We start from the raw sequence: 26976 nt of genomic DNA, 5'->3' as shown, positions 1-26976 counted from the left end.
TAGCCAAGGCAAGGAGCGGAGAAGCTACTGCTGATGGTCCACAGCATCTCATGATAGCTGCCAGATCTGTTATGATTCCAGATCATTTAAGATGATTTTACAGCCACACAACATGATAGAGGGCATCCTCGGTGCAAAGATAGAACTTTATCTTCACAAGGTCTGTGCAAGGAACATGGAGATAGGGCAGAAAAATGGTACTGAGGCAGAGGATAAACATGAATTTGTTGATTGGTGAAGCAGGCGTGATGGCCAACTCCTGTTCCTATTTCTCATGTTCTTATTTTCTACCAATTCTGTCACGGAGAGATGCATCTGCCACAGTTACCTTGGTGAGGATGATGTCAATGAAGTTCCTTGCTCTGGGCAAACCCAAATCCTGCAGCAGCATCCATCTGGAGGTCAATGTGTTCAGGGGAAGAAGTGGCATGATGAATCAAAGATTGGCGTAGGGGAGGTGAACATAAATGGCAGTAGGGAATTCAGAGTTAAGACAAGCTTTTCACTGTACCTCAGTACAAGTGACAACAATAAACCAATACCAATTCCAATACATGCCACTTGTAGAACCATTTGTGCTTTCAGCTCGTTTTGAAAGCTGCATTTACAATGTCTTTATTCACACCCAAATTTTCCCTGTGTCCACGACTTGTTCATTTGTTTACCCTTATGTGTCTTGCTAGCGCGCAGTTTGATGAGTTCTCTCCTGCTGCAACAGCATTGTGTGTCTGTGTGTGTCTGTGTGCGTGTATGTGTGCGTGTGTGTTTGGAATTCGGCTGACAGTTCAAAATCTGCATTGCAGAGGCACAAAACCAGCTCTCCAAATTCAACCCACAGCTCTGCTCTTTTTATTAGACCAGTGATGACATATTAATTAGCAGCAGAATATTAGGCCCTAAAGTGATGCGCGCTCTTGCTCAACTGATCTCTTGCACTCACTCTTCCTCCTCTAACCCCTTGCACAGTTTTTTTCTGTCCCAGGTACGACTTGACGCAATGAGCAGCTGGTGCCAGAATGATTACTAGTTAGATGAGATAAGATATCTTTATTGGTCACACAGTGAAACACACAGTGAAATGCATCTTTTGTGTAGTGTTCTGGGGGAAGCTTTTGAGCAAAGCAGTTCCACAAATGTGCCTTGCCTCCTCCGTTGGCAAGGGAATTCACTGGGATGGGATTGGATGTGATCATATGTGTCCTGTCATCATCAGTGGGTGTATTGCGCCAGATAGGGCAAACTTACCAGAGGGTTCCAGCTCTTGAGAACAACCCAGTACAATTATGGAGGTGTTGGATGTAAGCACAGTCGATCATGATGCTCGAGCAGTTGAATAACTTTCAGATCCTGACACTGTAATCTCTCATGACCCACCAAGCAGAAGACCAAATCCTCAGGAATAGTGTGTGAAAATTATTAAATAACTTTACTAGTAAGTTAAATAAGTTAAAGAAATGTTCAAATTTTGCCCTCTCTCAAAGGCAAGATGGAATTGGACAAGCATAGGGAGAATTAAAAGTTACACTGAAGTGTTATTGTTGTAGAATATCTTCAGAATGCTACATCAGTATGTTACTGCTTCTTTTGTACAGTGTGTCCCAAACATTACATCATTGTGTTACTGTTCCTGTTCTGCTTGTGGATGAATGCTGTAACAATTTTGTCATATCAGTATTTTTGACTAATGTTGTAAATGAGTGTGACATTCTCAAGTACAGCTATAATACTGTACTATCAGGAGCAAACGAGTAGTGCTCCGCAATTACGGCTGTTGAAAAACAAGTTAAGATTTAGGACATAGAACACTACAGCACAGAACAGGCCCTTCGGCCCACAATGTTGTGCCGACATTTTATCCTGCTCTAAGATCTATCTAATCCTTCCCTTCCACACAGCCCCCTATTTTTCTATCATTCATGTGTCTATCTAAGAGTCTCTTAAATGTCCCTAATGTATCTGCCCCCACAACCTCTGCTGGCCGTGCGTTCGACGCACCCACCACTCTGTGTAAAAAAACTTACCCCTGACATCCCCCTTATACCTTCCTCCAGTCACCTTAAAATTATGTCCCCTTGTGTTAGTCATTGTTGCCCTGGGAAAAAGTCTCTGACTGTCCACTCAATCTATGCCTCTTATCATCTTGTACACCTCTATCAAGTCACCTCTCATCCTCCTTCTCTCCAAAGGGAAAAGCCTGAGCTCGCTCAACCTATCCTCATAAGACATGCTCTCCAATCCAGGCAGCATCCTGGTAAATCTCCTCTGCACTCTCTCTAAAGCTTCCACATCCTTTCTATAATGAGGTGACCAGAACTGAACACAATTTATAGGGAGAATTCTGTTCCTCATGCTTGCAAACCACTCCCCATGATATCTTAAAATCTATTGTTTTTTCCCATTCAAGTTGTTGCTAAAAGTATATTTTTTCTCTTAATCCATTTCTCACTGAGGCTGGAATACATTTCTTTGGGTCCTACGTCGATGATTATGTTAAACTAAGCTATTCAGGCAGAGCTACAAACTGTTGCATTGTCTAGGTGAAATAAGGCAAACATGACCTGACTAATTACTGCCCTGTTAGCCCACCCCCAATTTGTAGTGGAATTGTGAAAACCATTAACAGTGTGATCAAACAGCGTTTACCAGCAAGTAATCTGCTCACTAATGCTCAGTTCCGATTTTGCCAGGACCGTTAACTCATTTTGTCCAAATGTTGGCAGAAAGCACGAGATCAGGGGCAAATGACTGATCTTAATGTCATATAGGCAGGTAAGAGGCAAATAACGTCAGTGTCACGGGAGTGCAAAGTACGATTATGTCCAAGAGAGAGTCTAACCACATACTCTCGGCAGTCAATGGCGTTACCTTCAGTGCCCCAACCTCCCAAGGGGGAATAGGTGTGCACAGTAAATACTAACTGTACCACACTATCACAGATATGTCAGTAGTCAGCCTCCTCCGCTGCCAATGGCATGACCATTGAATTCTCCCACTTCAAGTAATCCCCACCCTCCCATCGCACCCACCCCCAACCATACCTCTTCCTTGTCTTCCCTTTCCTAACCTATCTCTCTTTCTTTTTACTCCCCTCCCACCTTTTTTCATCCTTACCTTTGACGCATCCCCCGGTGGACCTGCTCTCCCCTCCTCCCCCACACCTGCCTATCACTGTCTCTTACCTGCATCTGCCCATCAACACCCTGTGCCCACCCCGCCTCCCCTCTTTTGTCCACCTATCACTGCTCTGCTTTTTCCCTCCTATATATTGGGCTTCCCCTTTTCCTATCCAGTCCTGAAGAAGAGTCCTGACCCGAAATGTTGACCGCCTGCTTTTCTCCACGGATGCTGCCTGGCCTGCTGAGTTCCTCCAGCATCATCGTGTTTTTCATCTGGAAACATGCTCTCCACATCCACTCTATCCAGCCCTTTCAATATTCCGTAGGTTTCAATGAGATCCTCCCTCATCCTTCTAAACTGCAGTGAGTACAGGCCCAGAGCCATCAAACACTCCTCATATGTTAACCCTTTCATCCCCGGGATCATTCTTGTAAACCTCCTCTGGACCCTCTCTGATGCTGACACATCCTTCCTTAGATATGGGGCCCAAAACTGCTCACAATACTCCAAATGTGGTCTGACCATTGCTTTATAAAGCCTCAGCATTACATCCTTGCTTTTATATTCTAGTCCTCTCAAAGTGAATGCTAACATTGCATTTGCCTTCCTTACTACTGACTCAACCTGCAAGTTAACCTTCAGGGAATCCTGCACTAGGACTCCCAAATCCCTTTTCACCTCCAATTTCTGAATTCTCTCTCCATTTAGAGAATAGTGTACGCCTTTATTCCTTCTAACAAAGTGCATGCCATCCATTACATCAGATGATCATTTTATTGCAACGATGCATTGAGGTAGTACAAGGGAAAACAATAACAGAATGCAGAATAAAGTGTTACAGTTACAGAGAAAGTGCAGTGCAGGCAGACAATAAGGTGCAAGGCCACAACGAGGTAGATTGTGAGGTCAAGAGTCCATCTTATCGTACTAGGAGACCATTCAATAGTCTTATATCAGTGGGATAGAAGCTGTCCTTCAGCCTGGCGAGCTGTTATTGAGACTAGTCTTAATTTAAATTATTCACTTAATTCCAAATTCTGTCATTCCTGCTGTGGAATTCAATTTTGCTTTTCTTGTTTTGATATGGGTGACAGCTTGCTACTGTTCCACACTTCCCCATCCTCCCTGTGCCCAATTTGCACTATCTGAGTCATCTCTCCAAAAAATATTTTTGTAGAAGCACTCAGTGACAGGAATAAAATGTGAATCTATCAGCAAAGGCAGAGATTTGACGGGGAAATGTGAAACCACTGGTGACTGGTTGCATCATCACCTGGTACAGAGGCTCCAATGCACAGGATTGCAAGAGGCTGCAGAGGGTTGTAGACTCAGCCAGCTCCATCACGGGCACAACCTTCCCCACCATCGAGGACATCTTCAAGAGGCGGTGCCTCAAGAAGGCAGCATCCATCACTAAGGACCCTCACCACCCGGGACATGCCCTCTTCTCGTTACTACCATTGGGGAGGAGGTACAGGAGCCTAAAGATCCACACTCAACAATTCGGAAACAGCTTTTTTCCCTCCACCATCAGATTTCTGAACGGTCCATGAACCCATAAACATTACCTCATTATTCCTTTTTTTTGCACCATTTATTTATTTTTGTAATTTGTAGTAATTTTATGTCTTTGCACTGTACTGCTGCTACAAAACAACAGATTTCACGCCATAAGTCAGTGATAATAAACCTGATTCTGTTCCTGATTGTTGATGTTCTGCATTTGGTTGGGGCAACATCTGTTAGAAAGTCTTTTTTCGCTGGGGATTTCCATACTCCTGCTGCTCAAATTCTGTCGCTGGTCTTCCCACCACTGCCTCCCCCCCCCCCCACCACCATTCTAACATTCCTTCCTTTTCCTACAGACCCGTGTTTATACATCCCACGGTTTGCGCACATGCTGGAGTTCGGGGATAAGAATCACGAGGTTTCCATGACGGCCCTTCGACTGTTGCAGAGGATGAAACGCGACTGGATGCACACTGGCCGGCGGCCTTCGGGTCTGTGCGGAGCAGGTACCACGTCCTTGTCCATCACCCTCACTCCCACCTTAACCCCTAACCTTACTCTTTCCATCTCACCCTTACCCCTTGCTCCCTCCCCCTGAACCCTCACCTCCCCTTCACTCTACAATGCACTCTGGCCCTCACCACCTCTGTTACCCTTACATCAACTCCCATTTCTTGGAATTCCCTCAAGCAAGCTTAGCTGAAAGAGTAAAGAGGTCAATAAACTGGAGCAAAAACTAAACTGCTGGAAGAACTGGGTTAGGCAGCATCTGTGGAGGCAAAGGGATGGTCGATGTTTGGGGTTGAGACCCTGCATCAGGGCAGTGTGGGGTAAATTTATGCTGAACCTGCTTAAACCAAATTGGAAGTACTGCGAACGAAGGATGTGGAGGCAGTGGAGAAGGTGCAGAAATCATTTCCATGGGATGCATATGAGAAATTGGAGTAGGATTAGGCCACGTGCCCCCTGAGTTGCAGTGTCATTCAATAAGACTGGTGTCAACTCCGTTTTGAGGCCCTAATCTCTCGATTCTCCAGGAGGTCAAAAATCTCACTATTTCAGTCTTAAATATACTCAGTGATTCAGCCTCTGTAACTCTTTGGGAGAAAAAGCTTCCAAAGATTCTCAACCCCATGTGAGAACTTCCTCCTCTTCTCATTTCTAAGTCTGAGTAGCCCTGTCTAGATACTCCCCATGGGGCAATTACCACCCTGGCAGTCCCCCCCATCCCCAGGAGTCTTAGGTTTTAATAAGATCACCACTCATTCTTCTAAACTCCAACGAGCTTCAGTTCAACTTGCTTAATCATTCTTCTTAAGACACCCACTTCATCAAAGAAACCGACCTTGTGACCCTTGTAGAAACTGTGTCCCACACAAGTAAAAGTCTCTTTAAATAAGGAGATTAAAAGCATGCATATGTCCCCGTTACCCTTCACAGTTATAGCAACATTTCCTTATTTTTCTGCTCAATGTCTAACCAATCTTACAGAGTTTTTCGGGGAGGTTACCAAGAAGGTCGATGACATAGATATTTATAGGTTTTAAATAAATACATAGGTATTTATTTATTAGTCACATGTACATTGGAACACACAGTGAGATGCATCTTTTCCATAGAATGTTCTGGGGGCAGCCCGCAAGTGTCGCCACGCTTCCGGCATCAACATAGCATGACCACACCTTCCTAACCTGTACGTCTTTGGAATGTGGGAGGAAACCGGAGCACCCGGAGGAAACCCACGCAGTCACGGGGAGAATGTACAGACTCCTTGCAGACAGCGGCTGGAATTGAATCCGGGTCGCTCGCGCTGTAATAGCATTACACTAACCACTACACTACCTGTGCCACTCCAAGGGAAAGACTGTGGATGTTGTCTACATGGACTTTAGCAAGGCCTTTGACAAAGTCCCGCATAGGAGGCTGGTCCAGAAGGTTAAGTCGCTTGGCATCCAGGATGAGGTAGTCAATTGGATTCAACATTGGCTTTGCAGGAGAAGGCAGAGAGTGGTAGTAGATGGTTGTCTCTCTGACTGGAGGCCTGTGACTAGTGGTGTGCCGCAGGGATCGGTGCTGGGCCCGTTGTTGTTTATCATCTATATTAATAATTTAGATGATGTGATAAACTGGATCAGAGAAAATTTACAAGGATGTTGTCGGAACTTGAGGACCTGAGTTATAGGGAAAGGTTGAATAGGTTAGGACTTGATTCCCTGGAGCGCAAGAGAATGAGGGGAGATCTTATAGAGGTTTACAAAATTATGAGGGGTATAGATAGGGTGAATGCATGCAGGCTTTTTCCCCTCAGGTTGGGTGAGACTAGAACTAGAGGACATAGGTTTAGGGTGCAAGGTGAAATATTTAAGGGGAATCTGAGGGGAAACTTCTTCACTCAGAGGGTGATGTGAGTGTGGAACGAGCTGCCAGCAGAAGTGGTGGATGCGGGTTCAATTGAAAGATTTAAGAGGGGTTTGGATAGGTACATGGATGGGAGGGGTTTGTAGGGATATGGTCTGGGTGCAGGTAGATGGGACTAGGCAGAAGGTCAGGTCAGTATGGACTAGATGGGCTGAAGGGCCTGTAGATTTCTATGATTTTATGACTCTAAGAAAGAACAATGTTTTATTTGCTGTCTTAATTATTTGCTGGAGCTAGCTGCTAAATATCTGTCCTGCATTAAGAGGACATTCAGATATCTTTGTACAGCTGAATTGTGCAGTCTTCCAATGCTGTGTTTAGAGATATCTGAGTGTCCTCATAGAGTTGTACAGCATAGAAACAGGCCCTTCAGCCCACCGCGTCTATGCCGACCATTATCCCTCCCTATACTAATCCCATCTGCCTGCATTAATTTCATATCCCTCTGGGCCCTGCTCATTCAAGCACCTGTCCAGATGCTTCCTAAATGTTGTTACTGTTCCTGCCTCTACCTCCTCCTCTGGCAGCTCATTCCAGATACCAACTACTTTGTGTTTGAAAAATTTGTCTCTTAGATCTGTAAACCTTCTCTGCCTCACCTTAAACCTATGCCTTCTAGTTTTAGACACCCCTATTATGGGAAACAGACTATGGCTACCCTATCAATGCTTCTCATAATTTTATATACCCCTGTCATGTCACCCCTCACCCTCCTTCACTCCAGGAAAACAGACCCAGACTATCCAATCTCTCCTTATAACTCAAGCCCTCCAATCCATGTAACATGCTCGTGAATCTCTTCTGCACCCTCTCTTGCTCAACCGCATCCTTCCTATAGTGTGGGAACCAGAACTGCACACAGTGCTCCAAGTGCAGCCAAACCAACATTTTGTACAACTGTAATATGACGTCCCAACTCTTATACCCAAAGCTTCGGCTGATGAAGGCAAGTATGCCATGCGCCTTCCTCACCACCCTGTCTGCCTGTGTTCTCGTTTTCAGGGAACTATGTACTTGGACCCCAAGATCCGTCTGTTCAGCAAGACTCCCCAGGGCCTTGCCATTCACTTTGTATTTCCTGCCCTGGTGTAACTTCTAAGTTCACCACTTTGCATTCATCTGAGTTAAATCCCATCTGCCATTCCCTTGCCCACTTTCCCACTTGATCTGGATCCTGCTGTAACCTTGGACAATCTTCTTCACTGTCCACACCACCAATTTGGTGTAATCTGTAAATTTACTAATCATGCCCCTTCCATTCTCATCCACATCATTAAAGCAGAACTCAGCGCTAATCCCTGTGGCATATCAGCCTCCAGTCAGAAAAACAACCTTCCACTACCACTTTCTGCCTCCTCCCACCAAGACAATTTTCCATCCAATTTCCTAACTCGATCTAATGGGACTTCTCCAGAATCAAGGGAACTTTGGAAGATTGCAAGCAATTCATTCAATATCTCTGCAGCAGCTTCTTTCTAGCTGACCGTTAGTTTCAAGGGTTGAATTAGGTTGCCAAACCTCCAGTCTCAGTGATTTACCTTGCATTTTTTCTTCAGTGGTGTTGATTGCTTTTTACTCACTGATTTTCTTGTATAGTCAGGATGATATTTATATCTTCTACTATGAATACAAAATGTTTATTCAAAGGCTGTGCAATTTCCTTGTTTCCCCTTATTAATCCCCCTGTCTCTTCTTCTAAGGGGCCAGTATTTATTTTAACTGATCTCATGTTATATCCTTGCAGAATTTCATAGTCAGTTTTGATATTTCTGGCGCCAACATAGCATGCCCACAACTTCCTAACCCGTACGTCTTTGGAATGTGGGAGGAAACCAGAGCACCCGGAGGAAACCCACGCAGACACAGGGAGAACGTACAAACTCCTTACAGACAGCGGCCGGAATTGAACCCAGGTCGCTGGCACTGTAATAGCGTTATGCTAATCGCTACACTACCGTGCCTGCTCCTTCTACTGTCTTTTTAAGTCATTCTTTATTGGTTCTAAACATTTATCAATCTTCTGGCCTATTGCTAATCCTTGCAATATTCTGTGGCTTTTCTTTCAATTTAATACCATCCTTGTCTTCTTTCGGCTTGCCATGGATAGATTATCTTTATTCTCAATGGGAAATATTTTTTTGCTGAGAAATGTGAAATATTTTCTTATCTGCCACTACTTAACTGTGTCTTATCTTTTGATATACAGTGGCGTACAAAAGTTTGGGCAACCCTGGTCAAAATTTCTTTTACTGTGAATAGTTAAGTGAGTAGAAGATGACCTGATCTCCAAAAGTCATAAAGTTAAAGGTGAAACATTCTTTTCAACATTTTAAGCAAGATTAGTGTATTACTTTTGTTTTGTAAAATTTTAAGAGTAAAAAAAGGAAAGGAGCACCGTGCAAAAGTTTAGGCACCCCAAGAGATTTGAGCTCTCAGATAAATTTTACCAAGGTCTCAGGCCTTCATTAGCTTGTTAGGGCTATGGCTTGTTCACAGCCATCGTTAGGAAAGGCCAGGTGATGCAAGTTTCAAAGCTTTATAAATACCGTGACTCCTCAAACCTTTCCCAACAATCAGCAGCCATGGGCTCCTCTAAGCAGCTGCCTAGCACTCTGAAAATTGAAATAAATGATGCCCACAAAGCAGGAGAAGGCTGTAAGAAGATAGCAAAGCATTTTCAGGTAGCTGTTTCCTCAGTTCGTAATGTAATTAAGAAATGGCAATTAACAGGAACGGTGGAAGTCAAGTTGAGATCTGGAAGACCAAGAAAACTTTCCGAGAGAACTGCTCGTAGGATTGCTAGAAAGCCAAATCAAAACCCCCGTTTGACTACAAAAGACCTTCAGGAAGATTTAGCAGGCTCTGGAGTGGTGGTGCACTGTTCTACTGTGCAGCGACACCTGCACAAATATGACCTCATGGAAGAGTCATCAGAAGAAAACCTTTCCTGCGTCCTCACCACAAAATTCAGCGTCAGAAGTTTGCAAAGGAACATCTAAACAAGCCTGATGCATTTTGGAAACAAGTCCTGTGGACTGATGAAGTTAAAATAGAACTTGTTGGCCGCAATGAGCAAAGGTACGTTTGGAGAAAAAAGGGTGCAGAATTTCATGAAAGGAACACCTTTCCAACTGTTAAGCATGGGGGTGGATCGACCATGCTTTGGGCTTGTGTTGCAGCCAGTGGCATGGGGAACATTTCACTGGTAGAGGGAAGAATGAATTCAATTAAATACCAGCAAATTCTGGAAGCAAACATCACACCGTCTGTAAAAATGCTGAAGGTGAAAAGAGGATGGCTTCTACAACAGGATAACGATCCTAAACACACCTCAAAATCCACAATGGACTACCTCAAGAGGCACAAGCTGAAGGTTTTGCCATGGCCCTCACAGTCCCCCGACCTAAACGTCATTGGAAATCTGTGGATAGACCTCAAAAGAGCAGTGCATGCAAAACGGCCCAAGAATCTCACAGAACTAGAAGCCTTTTGCAAGGAAGAATGGGCGAAAATCCCCCAAACAAGAATTGAAAGACTCCTAGCTGGCTACAGAAAGTGTTTACAAGCTGTGATACTTGCCAAAGGGGGTGTTATTAAGTACTGACCATGTAGGGTGCCCAAACTTTTGCTTCAGGCCCTTTTCCTTTTTTGTTATTTTGAAACTGTGAAAGCTGGAAATAAAAAAGTAATCTTGCTTAACATATTGAAGAAATGTGTCATTTTTAACTTTATGCCTTTTGGAAATCAGGTCATCTTTTACTTGCTTAGCTATTCACAGTAACAGAAATTGTGACCAGGGGTGCCCAAACTTTTGCATGGCACTGTACATTTCCCTCTCCTCTTTAGCCAACTCTGCCTTCATACTTTTATAACGTGTTTGTTTAAGTCACCACTTTCAGACCCATTCTCAAACTGAATGTGAAATTATATCATGTTCTAATCATTCTCTTTCAGAGGATCCTGAACTATGAGATCATTAATTAATCTCATTGCAAATGAGCAGTTCAAAAATACCCTGTTCTCTGATTATTTCTACAACATATTATTCTAAGAAACTGTCCTGAATACTCTTTGAACTCATCCTTAAGACCAACTTTGCAATTTGATTTGTCCAATTTATACAAAAATTATAGTTGTCCATGCCCTTACAATCTCCGTCTACTTCTTCATTATATATACTGTGCTACAATATAGTTACTGGTAGGGGGCCTTTCCGTTTCTTATTTCAATCCATCTCAAACATCGACTGTCCATTTCCCTCCACAGAAACTGCCTGACCCACTGAGTTCCTCCAGCATCTTGTTGCTCCAGATTCCAGAATCTGCAGTCTCTTGTGTGTCGATTCTACATCCAGATCTTCTGTGCTAAGATCATTCCTTACCACTATAAAAACCCAGCTCCTTTCTCTTCTCTGCCCATCCTCCTGAAATGTCAGGAACCTCAGAATATTTAGTTTTCAGCCTTGGTCTGTTTGAGACCGTAGCTATATACTGGTTATGAGATCTTACCCATTTATTTCTATTTGTTCCATATATCTTATTCCGAAAACCTGAATTTTATGCATCAGGAAAAATTGAACCAGCTGTGGTTTGTGAAGACTGATGCGTCCCTGTGAGTTTTTTTTTGAATTATAAAGAGGATTTGATTGGATAAGTGTGAAGAGGATGTTTCCTCTTGTCCGGTGAAGAGCTAAATATGAATTAATTACTCATAGATCCCACAGGGAATTCAGAAAAAACTTTGCCTAGGAAGTGTTGAGAACACAGAACTCACTACTACAAGGATTTTTTTAATTTCAAAAATTAAACCTTATTCATAAAAATATATACAGGAAATACAATACAATCAGTATCCTTTCTTTATGCTAATAGTATAATCAATTCAAAATATTCTATATACAAATCACCAAAGCCACTCTGGAGATACAAGAGATAGCTGGGAGCTGCGGTTTTGGGGAGGGTGAGGTTGGAGTGGGTCAGAGACATGGAGAAGTCAAAATGGAAATGAAAAGGTTGAGAGAGGGTAAAGAGTCAGAAGGGGGTGACCAAGAGGAAGAATAGTGTTGGAGACGGGTCATCAGTGGGGAGTGGGGCTCTTGTGGAACAATATACCAGTCAATTGTTTGCAAAGCTGTTAGACAGAACCCAGCCTCTCAGTGTCCAGTGACAGTAATGGGGCAAGGGATATAAGATGGGCTAAAGAAGGCATAAGTGGTAATAGTTGAACCCAGCGACCCGGGTTCAATTCCGCTGCTGTCTGTAAGGAGTTTGTACGTTCTCCCTGTGACTGCGTGGGTTTCCTCCAGGTGCTCCAGTTTCCTCCCACGTTCCAAAGACGTACCGGTTAGGAGCTGTGGGCATGCTACGTTGGTGCCAGAAGTGTGGCGACACTTGTGGGCTGCCCCCAGAACATTCTCAGTAATGCAAAAAGACGCACTTCACTGTGTGTTTCCATGTACAAGTGACTAATAAATAAATATCTATCTACCTGTATCTATCTAATCTAAATGTTGACTCTCTTGCTGAATCACAAAGGTTATAACGTTTCTTGTTTAAAATTTATGTACTTTAGTTTAATGAGCTTAATCTGAGCTACAAAACACTAGAGAGATGTCACCAGTGTTGTCTCTGCAAAAATCCACCAGATCCATCTGGATAAGCAAGCCAACATCTCCATCCTCTCCCTTGTACTGAGGTCCAAATTAGAGTCATAGAGTCACACAGCACAGAAACAAGCCCTTCGGTCCACCACATCCATGCCCATCTACAGTAATCCTATTTGTCTGCGTATGTTTGTTTGTTATTTGTTAGCTATTTGTTGGCTCCATATGCCTTGCCTATTCAAGTGCCTGTCTAAATGTCTTTTAAATAGTGGTTGTACCTGATTCCAGCACATCCTCTGGCAGAAAGTTCCAGGTATCAACCACTCTCTGCAAAAATTTACCCCTCAAATCCCTTTTAAATATCCTTCCTCCCACCTTAAACTCCTGCCCTCCTGTTCCTTATACCCCTACCATGGGAAAAAGATTCTGATTATCTACCCTATCTATGCTTCTTATAATTTTATATATCAACCTCCTTCGCTCCAGGGAAAACAAGCCCAGCCTATCTAATCTCTTCCCATAACTAAAGTCCTCCAATCCAGGCAACATCCTGATGAATCTGCTCTGCACTCTCTCCAGTTCAACCACATCCTTCCTATAGTGTGGTGACCAGAAATGCACATAGTACTCCTAAGTGCTATCTAACCAGTGTTTTGTAAAGTCCCAACATTTATATTCTATGCTCTGATCTATAAAGGCAAGCACACGATATGCTTACTTCAACCATCCTGTTTACCCTTGTTGCCACCTTCAGGGAACCATGGACTTGAACCTCAAGGTCACTCTGTTCATTAGCGTTCCTTACCACTTGCTGTATATGTCTTACCCCTTTTTGACTTCTCGAAATGCATCACCTTGCACTAATTGGGATTAAATTCCTTCTGCCAACCATCCGCCAATCTCATCTATATCATGCTGTGGCCTTCGACAATCTTTCTCACTATTCACAACACCACTAATTTTTGTGTCATCGACAAACCTAGTATTCATCCCTCAAACATTTACATCCAAGTCATTAAGATGTATCACAAACAGCACAGGTTCCTTCAGTACACCACTAGTCACAGACTTCCAATCAGAAAAGCACCCTTCTGCCTCCTATCCCCAAGCCAATTTTGGTTCCCATTAGCCAACTCGCCTTGGATCCCATGTGCCTTAACTTTCTGGACCAGCCCACGGTGCCGTATAAAATGTGACGCTATGAGAATTGCAAGTCCTGACCTCCTTGACAGTGGCAACACGTGGATAGGGTGGTAAGGGCATATGACACACTTGCCTTCATCAGTTGGGACATTGAGTATGCATGTTCACACTATATAAAACTTTGATTAAAATAAGATAAGATATCTTTATTAGTCACATGTACATCGAAACACACAGTGAAATGCACCTTTTGCGTAGAGTGTCCTGGGGGCAGCCCGCAAGTGTCACCACGCTTTCGGCGCCAACATAGCACGCCCACAACTTCCTAACCCGTACGTCTTTGGAATGTGGGAGGAAACTGGAGCACCCGGAGGAAACCCACGCAGGCCATATTTGGAGTATTGTGTGCAGTTCTGGCCACACTATAGGAAGGATGTGGAGGCTGTGGAGAGGGTGCAGGAGAGGTTCACCAGGATGCTGCCTGGATTAGAGAGAATTACCTATAAGGAGAGGCTGGACAAATGGATTGTTTTCTCTGGAGCATCGGAGGCTGAGAGATCTGATAGAAGTTTATAAAATTATGAGCGGCATAAATAGGGTAGATGGTCAGAATCTCTTTCCCAGGGTGGAAATGCCAAATATTAGAGGTCATAGGTTTAAGGTGAGAGGGGGAAAAGTTTAAAGGAGATTTATGTGGCAATTTTTTTTATACAGAGAGTGGTGGGTGCCTGGAACATGCTGCTAGGGTATGTGGTGGAAGCAGATATGATAGCAACGTTTAAGAGGCATGTAGTCAGACACATGAACAGGCAGGGAATGGAGGGATAGGGACGATGTGCAGATGGGATTAGTTTAGATTGGCATTATGGTCAGTGCAGACATGGTGGGCCAAAGGGGCCTGTTCCTGTGCTGTATTGTTCTACGTTCTGTAGTTGACAAGCAGAGAATGAAGTATAATCCTGACAGGAAGCTGGCTGGCAGGAAATGCAGGACTGTGTGCTTATTTTAGATTCCTAGCATCTGCAGTAAATCTCATATAAACACAAAATGATGAAAACATTCAGCAGGCAGAGAAAGTAAAGCAGAGTTAGTCTTTCAGGCCATTTAATACATCAGAGTGATTCTGATGAAAGGGTGTTGACTGGATCATTGATGATTTCTCTTCTTAGTTGTTGCATGATCTACGGAGTGGTTCTGAATTATCCGTCAGAAGTCTATCCCCAGAACTGGATAGAGAAAATGAGGCAAGGAAAGGGAGAGGAGGAGCCAAAGATAGTCTATGTAAAGATGAGGTAGAAGATTAAATTGGCAGCAAAGTTGAGGGAATTTTGCATTTCAGGGCGTGAGCAGGAAATGTCAGTGATACAACTGACAATGTACCAGCGAAAGAGGTGAGAGAGAGGGGACCCAAGTGCCACTGCACCAAATAATGCTTACATACCTGCACTGAAACACAATAGGGTAGGGAATAAATCTCCTTCAAAGCTTCCTCCCTGACAGGAGGTCTGACAGTGCTTTGGAGTTACATAGAAACATAGAAAACCTACAGCACATACAGGCTCTTTGGCCCACAAAGCTGTGCTGAACATGTCACTATCTTAGAAATTACTAGGCTTACCCATAGCCCTCTATTTTTCTAAGCTCCATGTACCTATCCAAAAGTCTCTTAAAAGACCCTATCGTATCCGCCTCCACCACCGTTGCCGGCAGCCCATTCCACGCACACCACTCTCTGAGTGAAAAACTTACCCCTGACGTCTCCTCTGTACCTACTCCCCAACACCTTAAACCTGTGTCCTCTTGTGGCAACCATTTCGGCCCTGTGAAAAAGCCTCTATCTACCCGATCAATGCCTCTCATCATCTTATACACCTCTATCAGGTCACTTCTCATCCTCTGTTGCTCCAAGGAGAAAAGGCCGAGTTCCCTCAACCTGCTTTCATAAGACATGCTCCGCATTCCAGGCAGCATCCTTGTAAATGAAGTGTTTAAGAGTTAATGAAGTGTTTCTGAATTGTAGTCATTGTTGCATTGTAGGATACATGGCAGCGAATTTACATGTGGAAAACTCTGACAAAGGTCCATGTGGGTAATGGACTGGTTAATCTGTTCAGCTGATATTATCCCTCCCCACCTTTTACATTGACCTGGAAGATGCCGAGGCACCATTTCAAAGAAAAAGCAGGTATATTCCTGCTTGCCAATATCCAGCCCTTAGTCAATATCAATTGAACAGATGGGGCCTCAGCTCACCACTCTATCTAAAGGTAGGATCTCGGACAGTTCTGCACTGGGAATGTCAGGCTAGATTTTTATGGTGTAAAAGTCCCTGGAGTGGGTCTTGAACCTGCAACCTTTCACCTCAGAGGTGACAATGCTGCCCATTAAGCCATGGCTGACTCAACAGCTGTCTGTCCATCCTCAATCCCTGACTGTGAGTGGAACAAGCTGTAGGGGAGGTTAGAAATTCTGCATGCATGTGACACAGCTTATCTTTAGATTATTGTTGTGGCTGCTATCCAGAAGCTGCACAGGCCAGCAGCACTGCCTGGATGGATGCCTCTGTTTCACAGTGCTTATCTAAAATTTGCTTGGCATCAGCAGTGAGGCCAGGAAATGTATGTCTTTTTTGCTATGTTTATCATGTATTTGAGAGCCCAGGAACAGTGATCAAACAAAGTAAGCAAATGTGAGAAGTGGGCAGTGGTCTGCAGTACCCACCCAACAGGCTTGGCTGTGGTGTGAGACCTGGTCCCCGAGATTCTGTGGCTCGTCCACCCTTTATCTTCAAAATGAGAAAGAACTATTTATTAGCAAGTAAAGTCCATCTCTAATGTGTAATTCATAAGTTGCCAACAGCTTCATCATCCGGTCCCTCCCCTGATCATTTCTTTATCTCTGTAAAGGCAAATGCATGTACTGGATTGGGAACCCAGCCACGATGCATGCTCCCAACCCTAACCCGTTCTCGGTCACAATAGACATTCTTCCATTCCAGTATCATGTAGAGTATCTGGTGGGCGCACATGCCCTGGGCTGTGAGCATCTTGGATCCAGTCCGAGATGCATTCAGTTTGGTATCTTTTTGAATGTAGAATGCTCTTCTTTAACCTGCTCACCACAGGTCCTGTCCCTGATAATTGAGATTGTTAATAGTTCTGTCTCCTCTCTGTAACCTTCCTCTTTAGCACTGTTTGTAAGTGCTGCGTCAATGGCAGCCGTGCATTAAGCCTTCTTAAAACCTCCCTCTTTAAACAAGCTTTCAGATTTTCCCTAATGTTCTGAGACTTGGCTCAGTATCAGTTTTTCTTATTTGATAGAGCTCCCACAAAGCACCTTGGGATGTTTTTGATGCTTTACGTGTGCAATACAGGCAGAAGATTTCCTTCCCCACAAGCCAAGTTTGCTTCCATATCCATCCCGTCCTGACGCAGGGTTTCGACCTGAAGTGTCGACAGTTCCTTTCCTACTGCAGATGCTGCTAGACCTGCTGAGTTCCTCTAGCAGATTGTTGCTTCCATATGCGTTAATATCTCTTCAATCAGTCTTCGCATGGCTGCGTCTAGTTTGCACAACTGCGGCGGTGGTGTCTGGCTGGGTCTGAATATTACTTCATTTTCGCAAACATCAAGGCCAGCATCATTGCCCATCCCCAACTGCCCATGTGAAAGAGGTGACGGGTGAGTCACCTTCATGACCCACCGGGTGAAGGTGTTCCCACAGTGCTGCTTGGGGGGAAGCTCCAGGGTTTAGACCCTGAAACAATAAGCACCGGAGATATGTTTCCAAATCAGGATGGTATTGGTTTATTATTGTCACTTGTACCGAGGTACAGTGAAAAACTTGTCTTGCACACCGATCGTACAGGTCAATTCATTACACAGTGCAGTTACATTGGGTTAGTACAGAGTGCATTGAGGTAGTACAGGTAAAAACAATAACAGTACAAAGTAAAGTGTCACAGCTACAGAGAAAGTGCAGTGCAATAAGGTGCAAGGTCGCAACAAGGTAGATCATGAGGTCATAATCCATCTCATTGTGTACGGGAACTGTTCGATAGTCTTATCACAGTGGGGTAGAAGCTGTCCTTAAGTCTGGTGGTACGTGCCCTCAGGCTCCAGTATCTTCTACCCGATGGAAGAGGAGAGAAGACAGAATGTCTCGGGTGGGTGGGGTCTTTGATTATGCTGGCTGCTTCACCAAGACAACGAGAGGTAAAGACAGTGTCCAAGGAGGGGAGGCTGGTGTCCGTGATGCGCTGGGCTGTGTGGAACCGAAGGAGAACCTGCAAATGGTGGTGTTCCCATGCACTTTGTATCTTTGCTAGTAGAGGTGATGGGTTTGGGAGGTGCTGTTGGAATAACCTGGGTGAGTAATTAGAGTGCATTTTGTAGAAGGTACACACTGCAGCCGCTATGTGCCGGTGGTGGAGGGAATGAATGTTTATGGTGGTGAATGGGGTGCCAATCAAGCGGCCGCTTTGTACGAGATGTGGTTGAGCTCCTCAAGAGTTGTTGGGCTGCACTGATCCAGGCGAATGGAGAGTATTCCATCACACTCCTGAATTGTGCCTTGGAGCTGGTGGAAAGATCTTAGGAAGTCAGCAGGTGAGCCAGTTGCCCAGTCTCTGACCTGTTCTCAGCCAAGTTATTTATGTGGCTGGTCCAGGTGAGTTCCTGGTCAGTTGTGACCCCCAGGATATTGATTGTGGGGCATCATGGTAATGGTAATACCATTGAATGTCAAGGGTAAGTGATCTGACACTTTTATGCTGGAGTTGGTCTTTGCTTGGCTGTCATGAATGTTACTTGCCACTGTCAGCCTATGCCTGAGTATTATCTCAGTCTTTCTGCTGAGGAGTTGTGAATGAAATTGAACATTATGCATTCATCAGTGGATGTCCCCACTTCTGGCCTTATGATGGAAGGAAGGTCACCAATGAAGCAGTTGAAGATGGTCAGGCTAGGTCAGTGCAGGACTCTCCCTGTGTCTGCTGATACGAGTGCAGTGGTGAGATGACTGTGGCCCATAAGTTGCTTCACTTTGGGTGGAATAGGGAAGCAACAGCAACTGACTGAAAAATTGACCAAAATGGAGATTATTGATCTTGCGAATAACTGAGAAATATGATATGAAAGAGGAGGTGTTGGCACATGAAGTTGGATAAATCCCCGGAACCTGACCAAGTATATCCTAGAACTTGTGGGAAGCAGGGGAAGATATAGCTAGGGCCCTAGCAGAGATTTTTGTATATGGTTAGCCATGGGTGAGGTACTGGAAGACAGAAGGTGTGCCTTTATTTAAGAAGAGCTGTAAGCTGCCAGGGTAGTACAAGCCAGTGAGCCGAGCATCAGTGGTGGGTAGGTTATGACAGACAGGATCTATCTGCATTTGGAAAGACAAGGACTGATTAGGAACAGTCAGCATGGCTTTGTGCGTGAGAAATCTTGTCTTACGATTATCTGAAATTACAACAGGATCTTGATCAACTGAGGCAGTTGAATGGCAGATAGGGTGTTGCATTTTGGTAAGACAAACCAGGGCAGGACTTACACAGTAAATGGTAGGGCCCTGGGCAGTGTTGTAGAGCAGAGAGGCTGGGGCTGTTTCTCCTGGAGCAAAGGAGGCTGACCTTATGGAGGTTTATAAAATCATGAGGGGCATTGATAAGGTAGATGGACACAGTCTTTCCCCAGGGTAGGGGAGTCCAAAACTTGAGGGCATAGGTTTAAGGTGAGAGGGGAAAGATTTAAAAAGGGAGCTGAAGGGTAAGTATTTCCACACAGAGGGTGGTGGGTATATGGAACGAGCTGCCAGAGGAAGTGGTAGAGGCGGGTACAATTACAGTGTTTAAAAGATACTCGGACAGGTACACGGATAGGAAAGGTTTATAGAGGGATATGGACCCAATGAGGGCAATTGGGACTAGCTCAGGAAGGCACCTTCGTCGACATGGATGTGTTGGGCTGAAGGGCCTGTCTCTGTGCTGTATAACAATGACTGATAAGAGATTGTAAAGTTTACTGCAATGATATATAAAGGGCGTAGCAGCAATAAATGTGGATCCCATAGAGACAATGATGAGCAGATAAGGCCGCCTGGTCCCTCGAGTCTCCTCCACCGTTCATTAAGATCGGGGTTGATCTGATCGTAGCCTCAGCTCCACTTTCCAGCCTAACCCTCTTAATCCTTGATTCTCCTGTAGTGTAAAAATGTAAGCCTTGCGAGTATTTAATGAATCAGTATTCACAGTCATCTAGGATAGAGAAATTTAAAGATTCACGTTTGTCTGAGGAAAGAAATCCTTCCTTATCTCAGTCCTAAATGCCCCACCCCTTATCCCGAGGACATGCCCCGATGAGGGGGAAACATCATCTTACAGCTACCCTGCCGGCTGTCCTCAGGATCTTCTATGTTTCGATAAGTCACCTTCTATTTTTCTAAACTTCAGGAAGTTTAGGTCTAATTTGTTTAATCTTTCCTTCATAGTGTAACCCCTTCATAGCTGGGAGCAATCTATTGCACTAGAACGCAAGAAAATAGGAGCAGGAGGAGGCCACTCGGCCCCTCAAACCTGCCCTGCCAATCAATATGGCTGATCTACCCCAGGCATTAACTCCTCTTCTGTGCCAGTTCTCCATAGTCCAGTTCCCCAATCTTTCAAAAGCGTACCTATTTCCTCTTTAAATATCCCTAATGATCCAGCCTCCACAACCCTCTGGGGTAAAGAATTCTAGACATTCACCACCAAGAAGAAGTTCCTACACACCTCAGTTTTAAATGACTAGCCCTTCATCTTGAGTTCCCTTATCCATGACTCTCCACACTAATGGGAACATCTAGACATCTACCCTGTCATGCCACCTTAGGATCTTGTTCAGCAAGATCTTCTAAATTCCAAAGAATATAGATCCAATCTCATGACTGCTCTTGAAGGACCCACTTATCCCAGGACTTGGCCTAGTACATCCCTTGTGGAAAATCTCCAATATTTCCTTTCTTAAATAAGGGGACCAAAACTGTGCACACTAATGTGTGGCCTCCACAATTATAATAATATCCCACTATCTCTAATCTCCAACCCTCCTTGCAATAAAGGCCAATGTACCATTGACCTTCCTGGCTTCTTACTGCACCTGCCTGTAACCTCATAATGATTCATGCACCAGATCCCTCTGCAGCACATAGATCCTTCTCTGCACTGCCTTTAAGATGTCCTTCTCTTAATAAACTGTATGCAGTTTTCAAGGAGTGGTCATTTCAAAGTTATTTAGATCAATAACAAGATTTTCCTTCATTTGTACCCCATCCATTTCATTTTCCTCCAATTAAGATTTCTTTATTATTCACATGTACATCGAAACACACAGTGAAATGCATCTTTTGCGTAGAATGTTCTGGGATCAGCCTGCAAGTGTCGCCACGCTTCCAGTGCCAACATAGCATGCCCACAACTTCCTAACCCGTACGTCTTCAGAACGTGGGAGGAAACTGGAGCACCCGGAGGAAACCCACGCAGACACGGGGAGAGTGTACAAACTCCTTACAGACAGCGGCCGGAATTGAACCCGGGTCACTGGTGCTGTAATAGCATTATCTTATTAATTACTTGTGTACCTGCAAGGTAACTAACTACGTATGCAGCAGTATTCATTAGCCTCACACCATTTACATTTTTGTCTGCTTTCCTATTCTTCCTACCAAAGTGGGTAAAAATAGAAAGTACGGAAACACTCAGCAGGTCAGGCAACGTCTGTGAAAGGAGAAACAGAGTTAATGTTTCAGTTCAAGTGAAACAGCACCTTGATGAAGGTAGAGCAGTGGATGTGGTGCACATGGATTTTAGTAAGGCGTTTGATAAAGTTCCTCATGGAAGGCTCATTCAGAAAGTCAGGAGGCATGGGATCCAGAGAAACTTGACAGTGTGGATTCAGAATTGGGTCGTCCATAGAAGACAGAGGGTCGTGGTAGATGGAGTGTATTCTGCCTGGAGGTCGGTGACCAGTGGTGTTCCACAGGAATCTGTTCTGAGACCCCTGCTCTTTGTGATTTTTATAAATGGCTTGGATGAGGATGTGGAAGGATGGGTTAGTAAGTTTGCTGATGACACAAAGGTTGGTGGTGTTGTGGATAGTGTAGAAGGTTGCTGTAGGTTACAACAGGACATTGATAGGATGCAGAGCTGGGCTGAGAAGTGGCAGATGGAGCTTAACCCGGAAAAGTGTGAAGTGATACACTTTGGAAGGTCGAATTTAAAGGCAGAATACGACATTAATGGCAGGATTCTTAGCAGTGTGGAGGAACAGAGGGATCTTGGGGTCCACATCCACAGATCCCTCAAGGTTGCCATGCAGGTTGATAGGGTTGTAAGAAGGCGTATGGTGTGTTGGCCTTCATTAGTCGGGGTATTGAGTTCAAGAGCTGCGAGGTAATGTTGCAGCTCTATAGAACTCTTGTTAAACCACACTTGGAGTATTGTGTTCAGTTCTGGTTGCCTCATTATAGGAAGGATGTGGAAGTTTTAGAGAGGGTGCAAAGGAGATTTACCAGGATGCTGCCTGGATTAGAGAGCATGTCTTATAAGGATAGGTTGAGTGAGCTGGTGCTTTTCTCTTTGGAGTGAAGGTGGATGAGAGGTGACTTGATAGAGATGTACAAGATGATAAGAGGCATAGATTGAGTGGACAGTTAGAGACTTTTTCCCAGGTCAAAATAGCTAACACAAGGGGGCATAATTTTAAGGTGATTAGAGGAAGGTATAAGGGGGATGTCAGGGGTTAATTTTTTACACAGAGAGTGGTGGGTGCGTGGAACGGACTGCCGGCAGAGATGGTGGAGGCAGATACATTAGGGACATTTAAAAGGCTCTTAGATAGACACATAAATGATGGAAAAATGGAGGGCTATGTGGGAGGGAAGGGTTAGATAGACCTTAGAGCAGGATAAAATGTCAGCACAACATCATGGGCTGAAGGCCCTGTACTGTGCTGTAATGTTCTATTTTCTATGTTTCCAAGGTGATTGCAAGGGGATTGGAGACCAACAGTAAAGAAGTCTTGCTGAGATTGTTCTGGGTTTTGTTGAGCCCACATTTGGAGTTCTATCTGCAGTTTTCTTGTGAAAATCGGGTATAATTTATGTTTTTCTTGTGAATGCTGCTTATCTGATGCTCTGTGCCTGTGAGGCTGCTGCAAGTAAGTTTTTCATTGCACCCGTGCACACATGGACTTGTGCATCTGACAATAAACTGGACTTTGAGTTTGATTTTGAATTTGACTTTTGAGTTTTACTCTCCACACCTAAAGAAGGATATAGTTGCATTGGAGTCAGTGCAGGAACATCTCACTGGATTGATTTTTGGAGCGATGAGGTTGAGGCCTAAGATGGTCTATACTCTTGGAAACCGAGGAAAATGAGAGGTGATCTCACTGAGGAATGCCAGGCTCTGAGAGGGACTGACAGGGTTGGTGCCGACAGGCTGTTTCCTCAGGCTGCAGAGTCTGAAACCAGGGAGTACAGTCTCAGGATTAATGGTCAGCCATTTCGGACTGAGGTAAGGTTATGATTCTTTGAAATTCTTGACCTCAAAGGGCTTTGCCTGCCCAGTTGTTCAAAATATTGTCTAAGATTGAGAGATTTTGGACCAAGGGAATTGGGAACTTGTGGGAAAGTGGGCGAGCTACAGGCCATTTCAAAGTGCGGAACAGGCTTGAGCAACCAAGGCGTCTGCTACTGCTTTTTCTTAAGTTCTTGTGTTTGTATTTGTGGCTGTGTTATCTGTGTCTGTATGACTGTCATCACCTTGTTGTACGTCTGTGGGCTGTTTTACCTCCTGTCTTTGGGGAATGAGTTTTGATGTTGTGTTTTCCCAGCTCTCCTCGTTGCTGCCAGAATGCACGATTTCAGAAGGACTGTAAAGGAGGTCATTCGCGTGGTCAAAGTCTGCGAATCAACACTCAGGAAAAGGTGAATGTAACTGCTTGATCTGTTTCTCATCAGGATTCTTCTGGTTTTATTTTCTTGTCTCCTGTTGCTGCTGACTCTGTCTGGGAAGTGTGTTTGATCGGAATTGGCAGCTTATTCAATCCCATTTGTGCTCTGGCCCAATGCATTTATACACACACACACATGCACAAGAGCCCGTGCTCACACACACCCAGGCACTCATCCACACACGCACGTGCGCTCACACGCACACACACACACACACACACACACACACACACACACACACACACACACACACACAGGCTATTTCACTACTGTTACATGCACTCTTGAGTGCTCTCACTCCGTGTTAACACGTTCTGTCTTGGTATTGGTGATTAGTTTATTATTGTCACATGTACCGAGATACAGTGAAAAGCTTTTGTTTGCGTGTCATCCAGACAGATCATTCCATACATAAGTACATCGAGGTAGTAAAAAGAAAGCAGAATATAGTCTTGCAGTTACAGAGAAAGTGCAGTGCAAGTAGGCAAATAGAGATAAAGTGGAAGTGCCACGACGAGGTAGATTGACAGATCAAGAGTTTAAGAGTTCATTTTTTAACATACCTGAGGTCAGCTCAAGAGTCTGATAACAGTGGGATAGAAGCCGTTTGGTGGTTTGTGCTCTCAAGCTTTTGTAACTTTAGCCTGACAGGAAAGGGGAGAAGAGAGAATGACTGGGGTGGGAGGGGTCCTTGATTATGTTGGCTGCTTTACTGAGGCAGTGGGAGGTGTAGGTGGAATGGAGGGGAGGCTGTTTTATGTATTGGACTGGGCTGCATCCACAACTTTCACCAATCGCCTCCAGTCTTGGTAGGAGCAGTTGCCGTACCAAGCTGTGATGCATCCGGATAGGATGCTTTCTGTAGTGCATCTGTAAAAGTTGCTCAGAGTCAATGGGTGTCTCACATGTAAACATCTGCATGATTTCCACTGGTTGAGAAATTTGTGGTGACTCCAGCAGTGTGGGGGTAGTGTTCTTTCTTTAGTGGAGCGGTGAAATTCTCTTACAGTGAGAATGTTGTCAGAAAGCATGCTGAGAATCCTCTTCAGTTCAATTGCTGCTAAAGTGGTAAATTCATTGCCCATTGTGGCAATCAGATAGACAGATCAGGAAGGTCAGCATGACTGATCTGTGGGCTGCTGGGCTGCTAGGCTTCTGAGGCTGGTCAGGGAACTAATTCAGTTTCCTTCAATCTGATCATTAAACATTGACTGCCTTTGAAATTGTGTACCGGGGAGGTGGGACCAGAATATGATTCATTCACAGTCAAATAAACAGATGACATTTGCTGTCTTGGCTCACCCTTGGGTGTGGAACTGGTTAGTATATGAATTTGCAGGTACATGCCACCAAAGGACAGCAACTGGTGATGAAGTCTCCTCGAGTCACGCACACCCAGAAATTTCAAAACCAAAACCTGGTCACCCAAAGGTCTGTGTTGTCTTTGTTTTTCTGCTTGGTTTTGTTCCTTTGGGTGACATCGCCATGTTTTTAAGCAGTTCAAAGCAAAATTGGTTCTACGTCCTTTCTCCAGTTGTATGTTGCAGAAGAGCCCAAGAGCAGAACAACACAATAGTAACAGGAGTAGGTCACCTGGCCCTCAGTCCACATGAAGGGCCTCAACCCGAAACATCGACTGTCCATTTCACTTCATAGTTGCTGCCTGACCTGCTGAGTTCTTCCAGCATCTTGTGTGTTGCCCCTGGACCCTCAAGCCTGCCCCACCATTCAATATCTATGCTGGCCTCAACTCCTTTTCTGTGCCAGACCCATAGCACTCAATTCCCTGATCTTTCAAAAATATATCGATCTCCATTTTAAATACTTTCAACAGCCCAGCCTCCACAACCCTCTGGGGGAGAGAACTCCAGAGTTTCACCATCTGCTGAGAGAAGAAATTCCCACACATCTCCGTTTAAAATGACTGGCCCCTTATAACTATGTCCCCCTAGATATTTTGAAATATACTGAAAGAAAAATGTGCTTTCTCTCTGACAGTGAGTGTCCAGCTAACATTCTTAAAGCATTTCACATTATGTTTGTATTCCTAAATGATTTAACACATTGAATGCATCTCAGGAAGTACTTCATTGGCTGTAGAGTGCTATGGAGCATCCAGAGGGCTTTGAATGATGCTATGAAAATATAAGTCCTTTCATTTCTTTCTTCATGATGAAAATACATTTACCCTGTTTGAGCCAGGGAGATACTCAGCAACCATTCTTTCTCGTATCTGGATCTTGTTGTAAAATGACAGTGCCCACTGCACTGTGGGACTGATGTCTTTTCTTTGTGGGCAATTCTCAGACCTTCATGGCATCAGTTGATATTTTTCTTTTAAGTAGTCTCCAGTTTATTTAGGAAATCCTTTTTATCTTCCGTGCATGTTCGGGGAGGAGTTATGAAGCGTGCCATTTTTAATAAGCCCCTGTGGAAAACCTCAGCTGGTTAAAACCTGTGAAAAATAGATGAGGCGGAAGGGTTTGTGTTTGATCGCAGGTCCCCATCTAACAACATGATGCATTGGCTTTTAATGCCGATGCATTTTACTACTTGTTTATTTTCCGACAGGCTCAGCTTGCTAGGCTGTTTCAGAGGGAAGTTAAAAGGCGAGGATGGTTGTAGATCTGGAGTCACACCTAGGCCAGGATGAGTAAAGATGACAGATTTTCTCCCTGAGGGACAGTGGTGAACAAGTAGGATCTTACGACAATCCTGTAGTTCAAGTCAAGTCAAAGTTAATTTTGTTGCCATATGCACAAGTACACGTATGCACAGGTGCAGTAAAAAACTTACTTGCAGCAGCATCACGGGCACATGGCATTAGACACACAACATTCACAAGAAAAACATAAACAAAATTATACAAGAAAGAACACAATTAGAACAAAAAAAAACAAGTTCATTGTAATGGAAGTGGTCATAGTGTTGCTATACTGAGGTAGTGATTAGGGTTGTGCAGTTTGGTTCAAGAACCGAACAGTTGAAGGGACGTAGCTGTTCTTGAACCTGGTGGTGTGGGACTTGTGTTGCTGTGTTAATGTTACTGGTGTTATTCTTTTATTTCCAAAACATTTCGTCCTTGAATTTTGAATTTGTATGTATGCTGTGGGATTTGAAATTATGTTCTGCATCGTTAGTCCAGGCCTGTGTGTTACTTTCCAATGGCTGTGGCTGTCGAGGATGGTTGATAA

At 44.2% G+C, this 26976-nt stretch overlaps 1 protein-coding gene across 2 annotated transcripts in view; it reads left to right on the top strand.

The window, feature by feature from the left end:
• Positions 1-26976, top strand: part of brf1b (BRF1 RNA polymerase III transcription initiation factor subunit b) — a 414814-nt gene that overhangs the window by 238846 nt on the left and 148992 nt on the right. For both annotated transcript variants that reach the window (XM_052012381.1, XM_052012387.1), the window contains exons 6-7: positions 4983-5132; positions 23662-23755. In XM_052012381.1, the coding sequence (XP_051868341.1) occupies positions 4983-5132; positions 23662-23755 (244 nt within the window). The remainder of the gene's footprint in view (positions 1-4982; positions 5133-23661; positions 23756-26976) is intronic.

This window comes from Pristis pectinata, chromosome 1, assembly GCF_009764475.1.
Source record: "Pristis pectinata isolate sPriPec2 chromosome 1, sPriPec2.1.pri, whole genome shotgun sequence".
NCBI lineage: Eukaryota > Metazoa > Chordata > Chondrichthyes > Rhinopristiformes > Pristidae > Pristis > Pristis pectinata.
The sequence above is the reverse complement of the archived record's forward strand: the minus strand, read 5'-3'. Positions and strand labels throughout refer to the sequence as shown.